Source organism: Moschus berezovskii, chromosome 20, assembly GCF_049115385.1.
Source record: "Moschus berezovskii isolate FMDL1 chromosome 20, NW_MosBer_1.0, whole genome shotgun sequence".
NCBI lineage: Eukaryota > Metazoa > Chordata > Mammalia > Artiodactyla > Moschidae > Moschus > Moschus berezovskii.
In genome coordinates this window covers 41,708,467-41,714,466 of record NC_142479.1, presented here as the reverse complement: position 1 = coordinate 41,714,466, position 6,000 = coordinate 41,708,467, and the positions used below count along the sequence as shown (strand labels likewise).

At 53.9% G+C, this 6,000-nt stretch overlaps 1 protein-coding gene across 2 annotated transcripts in view; it reads left to right on the top strand.

The window, feature by feature from the left end:
• The first annotated feature begins 1,354 nt into the window (after positions 1 to 1,354).
• LOC129543859 (myosin-3) overlaps positions 1,355 to 6,000 on the top strand; it is a 20,922-nt gene continuing 16,276 nt past the window's right edge. For both annotated transcript variants that reach the window (XM_055407250.2, XM_055407233.2), the window contains exons 1-6: positions 1,355 to 1,427; positions 1,918 to 1,953; positions 2,071 to 2,125; positions 2,725 to 2,936; positions 4,533 to 4,676; positions 5,228 to 5,384. In XM_055407250.2, coding sequence (XP_055263225.2) covers positions 2,733 to 2,936; positions 4,533 to 4,676; positions 5,228 to 5,384 — 505 coding nt within the window. In that variant the 5' untranslated portion in view covers positions 1,355 to 1,427; positions 1,918 to 1,953; positions 2,071 to 2,125; positions 2,725 to 2,732. The remainder of the gene's footprint in view (positions 1,428 to 1,917; positions 1,954 to 2,070; positions 2,126 to 2,724; positions 2,937 to 4,532; positions 4,677 to 5,227; positions 5,385 to 6,000) is intronic.

Genomic DNA, 6,000 nt, shown 5'->3' with positions numbered 1-6,000 from the left:
ATTAGGCTGTCTTCTTGGATGAGGAGGGTCTCTAGGGATGGGGGGTCTCAGCCCAGCTGGAGCAGGGAGGTGGGGGTGCACACACAGCAAGCCCATGGCAGGCTGAGGGGTGCAGGCTTCCTGTTTTTCTTTCCTTCAGCCACGTGCTTGCCTGGCCCTCACAGAGCAGGCGGTTGCCTGAATCTCACAAACGGTCGACTCACCATTATCCTGGAAACCGTTACGAGTAAAGGCTGCATCTCCCTTTCTTTTGTGCCCTCTTAAAGTACTCTGCACTGGGGCCAGCATACAGTGGGTGATTAATATATGTCCCTGTGTCTTGGGGTCCACAGCCCTGCTGCCCCGTGCCTGCCCACACCTCTTCTGCTTCCGCGAGTGCTGTGTGTTGGGAGGGGGTGGCTCTTCCTCTCAAGGAGGAACTAGTGACAGTTAATGACCATGGAGTGTCCACCAGCCACCCTCCCAAAGGCTTGTCAGGAAAGGTAGGGAGAAAAGAAGCAGACATAAAGTCGGACAGGAGTGGGCCAAGCTTCAGCCGTACCTCTGGTCTCCTGGCTTTGTTCCTTCAACCCTGATTTAGAAAGAGCCACGCCTGCTGGACCCTCTCCTCCCATCCCCCCGTTTCTCTGCAGGCATGCCAGCCCCTAACCCCCAGCCTGGCCAGCAGCTGGTCTTTCCTAATTGGTCATGTATCTTAATAACAACAGGTCCTCAAGCAGCTGTTGCTGTGGATACTGTCTGGCGGGGTGGCTCCCTGTCATTAATTTACTTGTTGGTTCTACTGGCGCTTAAGAAAGGATTGAGTTAACAATGACACTAATGAGATAGAAAGTTACACAGTAAAAGAAGGAGGAGGATTATAATTGTTGTTGTGGTTCCTGGCACAAGGTTTACAATCACACAATTCTGTCACAACCCTGTGTTGTGACAAAAGTCTTGCCCAAAGTGCCAAGAGGATTTTCATCTTTCTGTCCTCAAGTTGCACTCCTTTTCCCCACAGGACGAGATTTCTGTCCCCAGAATGCACCCTGGTTTTCAAGCACGTGGCGCCTGCAGGATGGAGGTTAGGCAGGACCCCTGCGAGGCCGCCACTCACACTGAGTGAAGACACCCCGGCCGCAGGTTCAGAGAAAGGCATCTCAGACTTCCAGCTTTCTCCAGCTGGAGAATGGTTATGGGTCCTGCTCATTTCTATATATACCTCACCCTTGGCAACAGCAAAAAAAAAACGTGAGGAAGGGAGCTGGCCCTCAGCTTGTGGCATCGGTCATTCCCTTTCCAAATATAGAGCAGGAATGAGTGGTGGGGGGACAGGCTATAAAAGCCACAGCGGCAGCCCCTGGCACTGCTGTGGGTGGAGGAGTCTGGGCGCCCCGCACAGCTCTCTTCCGTGTGTGGCTCGGAGGACCACACCTGGCTGTGGTGAGGTTAGTGAGAGGTGGAGCTGGGTCACCACCTCCTGCACCCCACTTCCTCCTCCCCGAGCCCCCCTTGACTTTGTCTTCGAGGGCCCCCTTGGGCAGGATCCCTCTGGATGCTCCACGGACCTCGGCCTGTCAGTGTGGCCTGACAACCCCCCTCTTCCTCTCTGATCTGTGCAGAGGCTGTGGGGTCACCGACCCCCACCCTTACCTTCCCCACCTGCACTGTGTGCCTGGTGAGCAGGTGTCCATGATCTCAAGGCCTCAATGGCTTGTGTCAGTTTGCCAATTTGAGACTTCTCCCTGTTCACAGAGGTCAGAGGGGGCCTGATTCTAGCCTGGAACCATAGGCCTTTTCAACAGAGATGCTATCCTTCCTGCCTTGTTCTGAAGGAGAGGCACTGCATGCGGACTGAGGAGGGTGCATTCGTGGGCTGGTGGGAGCCAGGTTTGGGGGCAGCTGGGGGCTTTGACTGCCTTTATGGATCACTTGTAGGTCACATCCCATCTGCTCTTCCAGCCTGTCTCCAGGGTAAGACTCTTTTTAAGTTATTAGTCCTTTCCCCTTATTTGGTTAATTCAAGACCCGATTCAGGACTGAACTACACTATCAGGTGTCCTGAGCTTTCTTTTTGCATATTTACCGCAGGTCTGATTTCCACGGCTGCTGTTGTCCGCTGTCGTCCTGTGGGTGCGACTCTCAGGTGAGGAAGCACGTTGGGTCCCTTGGCTCAGAAGTTTCCAGGGTCCAGTTCCTCCCACTTCCAGTGGCCTAGGGGGCAAGAGCCCATGGACCTTCGACCAGGACAGGGTGGGCTGGGGAGAGGGTCTCGGCAGATGCTGAAGCCAGACGCCACCTCTGTTCTCAGAACAGAACTGAAGGAAGCAAAAGCCAGTTTTCTCGTGTGAAGAGGTGGCCACCTTGAATCAAAACAGTCCCCAAATTCCTTGGCTGTTTGCCATTTAGCACACTCTCTTTGAAGAATGGTGTTTATTTCTGACGGTGTTTATTTTTAAGTTTCCCCTTGGCAACACCTGGGGTTTTCAGAAAAGGAAACTGAGTCCCAAGAGCTGCCCCCCCTTCGGGTTCCTTCACCCCCTGAGCCCCGCCAGATGGGGGAGCTTGGGTGGCATCCACTCCATGCGCTTTGCACAGAGTTGACACAATAAATACGTGTGCATTTGACTTTTCCCAGGGGGTGGGTGGGAAAAATCAGATGCTCCCGGCCCACCTTGGTGGGCTCCCACGGGGGCAGGGCTGGAGTCGGGGGTAGGGGCCTGACCTGGTGGGTTCATCCTCCAGCCAACACCATGAGTAGCGACACCGAAATGGAAGTGTTCGGCATCGCCGCTCCCTTCCTCCGGAAGTCGGAAAAGGAGAGGATCGAGGCTCAGAACCAGCCCTTTGATGCCAAGACCTACTGTTTTGTGGTTGACTCTAAGGAAGAGTATGCCAAGGGGAGAATTAAGAGCACGCAGGACGGGAAAGTCACGGTGGAAACCGAAGACAACAGGGTAAGCCCCATCCACTCACTCTGCAAGCCACTGGCTGCCCAGTCTGTGCGTCTGCCCCACACCTGGCCCTCTCCACATGTGAATACCTCCAAGGTATCCTCAGGGAAAGCAGGATGAACACTGGTCTCAGGTTGCAGGAGAACCACCTGCCTGCGGCTGGCCAAAGCAGTACATGTTCCAGCGCTTATGTTGATGTTCATGTCACTCTAGGTCAGCGGGGACCAGCCATGTGTATCCCAAGGGTGTGGAGTTGGGAGTCCAACAAGAGGACAACCTCCTTCAGAGCACTCTCCTTTGGGAGCCTAGGTTTCCCCCTGATTCTTCTGGTGATAGTATGTAAGGAAGTAAGGAAAGCAGGTCAGGGATCCTAGTGGGCCACAAGCTTGACTGAAGTAGCAGTGTCCCCGTATCACGAAGGCAATGAGCAGTGTAGCCCATTCCTTTCTGCCCAGGCTAGCATGGGGGTGCTGGGAGGAATTCTGGACATCCCAACTGTCTGGAATTTAGACCAGAAGAATCCAGAAATGTTCTAAGAAAGGTTAAAATAAAATGGGGGTGGGGATCCAGATGAGAGGAGTAAAGGAAATAGTATCTTTTGGATGTGAAAGAAAACAGCATGGAAACCACCCATTGAAACCATCTTCCAAGCCCTGAAGCTCAAGAGCAGCTCTCAGTACATTTCAGATGATGGGGTGGGGAATGGCTTCCGAAGCTGCAGGGAGCACAGAAGCTAGACCTGGTGGAGGACAGTCCAAGATGTCCAGCCCCTCACCTTACTGGAGGGCTGTGGCCTGGATGGTTTTAGTGAACCCCTGCTTGAAGGCAGGTTTCCTACCACCTGGCCCAGACACAGGGAAAACCATCATCTGCAATGGAGTTCTCAGACAGGCAGGGGGTGAGCTCCACGCCACGATGCCGGGTCCTCCAATGCCACCCCCGCCTCGGGCACTGGGCCGGAGGTCTGTTCCTCTCAAGGGGAGCACGAAGATATCTGTCACCACCGCTTTGCCCAGTGGTTCCTTCCGACCTGTAGTTCTGTGGTCCCAGAAAGGGAGTGGGGCGGGGGGTTCCCTTTTACAGCTCAGGGAGGTGGGGGTGAATGGGCGAGATGCAGCGTGGGGACTGGGGGCTTCTTTCAGAGAGCTCAGGATGACTTGGGCTGCCAGCCTGGAGGTCCATGCCACCAGCCTCCTCCTCTCTGCCCCTGCCTCGGGGACGCCATCCACCTGCCGTGACCTCTAAGTAGACGGCAAAGACCCATGAGCCGCTGGAAGTGGGTTTTGACCCAGCCAGCATGACCCAGCTGAGGAGTTCTCGCCGGCTCCTGGGCCTGCCTCCTTCTCCCCGAATCCCCCCGAGACCCTCCTCTCCTTTCTGTCATCCTTCCCTCACTTCAGACCACTGGAGATGGAAAAAACAAAAGCCCGAGTATCAGAACTGAACCCCATTCCATCTCCTCCACCATGAGCTGCTCCAGCCCCAACTCCCTCCCTGTCAGGCGGGCCTTTCCTCCAGCGCCCCCTCCTTCTGATCTGGGCACGGGAGACACCTTTGCACAGAGAAGCCCAGGTGTGCACCATACCCCTTCCCTTGCAGACGCTGGTGGTGAAGCCAGAGGACGTGTATGCGATGAACCCCCCCAAGTTCGACCGGATCGAGGACATGGCCATGCTGACCCACCTGAACGAGCCGGCCGTGCTGTACAACCTCAAGGACCGCTACACCTCCTGGATGATCTACGTCAGTGTCCACATCTGCGGGCTGCCGGGACCTTGGGTGGGGTGGGGGTGGGGTGGAGATGCTCATGGTGAGATGGGCTTTAGAAGGATTAGAGTTTGGCGAGGCTGTTGGATGGCATCACTGACTCAATGGACATGAGTTTGAGTAAACTCTGGGAGTTGGTGATGGACAGGGAGGCCTGGCATGCTGCAGTCCATGGGGTCGCAAATAGTCGGACACGACTGAGTGACTGAACTGAACTGAGGCCATTGAACAAAAGAGGGGAAATGAAGAAAGGGGGATGAGAGTGATGGAGGATGAGAAAGTGAGAGATGAGTGGGCCCAGGAGGGGACTGGAGGAGGGGTGGGGCTGAGGCCGGGCCCTGGTGCTGTCACCCAGCCGTGGATTGTCACTGCACCCCTGGAGTTTTCAGCTGCCTCATCTATAGAGAGAAATCGTATCTTGCCTCCTTTACAAGTTTCTCATAATGAAAAGTCAAATAACAAAGGGGGAGGGTTTTATAGGCACACACCCATGTGTACGTAAATATGTATATTTTACGCGCCCACAGACCTACTCGGGCCTCTTCTGCGTCACCGTCAACCCCTACAAGTGGCTGCCGGTGTACAACCCCGAGGTGGTGGAGGGCTACCGGGGCAAGAAGCGCCAGGAGGCCCCGCCACACATCTTCTCCATCTCCGACAACGCCTATCAGTTCATGCTCACAGGTAGGTCTCCTAGGAGGAAGCCAGGGCTCAGGGAGCCTGCAGGTCTGCAATCAGCCGCCCCTCTAGTGTGCAGCCTCCACACAACTAGGTGGAGGTGCTTAAAAAAGAAAGAGGCCAGAGATTTTAGGGCCTTGCAGGCCTGGGTGAGAAGCTTGGATTTAATGAAAGCATCGGTTACCTCATGTGAAACTGATGTTTCTGTGGGCCCCAAACAAAGACTGATAGTTTCATATGGTTCAACCTAACATGATGGGCAGCCGGTGACTGGCTGTAAGCAGGGGCTTAAACTCTCTGAGCCGTATTCTCAAGGAGGAGTCTCTTTGAGCTCGCACGTAGGACAAAACAGAGTCATTGTGCAGTGAGCTCTGACTGCTGGAGACGTGGAGAACTGGGAGGCTCTTTTTATTCTTATTAAAAATTTTTGATCGAATAATTGATTTACAATGTTGTGTTAACTTCTTGTTTACAGCAGAGTGAGTCAGATATATATATATATATATATTCAGATTTTTTCCCATTATGGTTTATTATAGGATATTGAATACAGTTCCCTGTGTTATATAGTAGGACCTTATTTATTTTATATACAGTAGTTTGTGTCTTAATCCCCGAATCC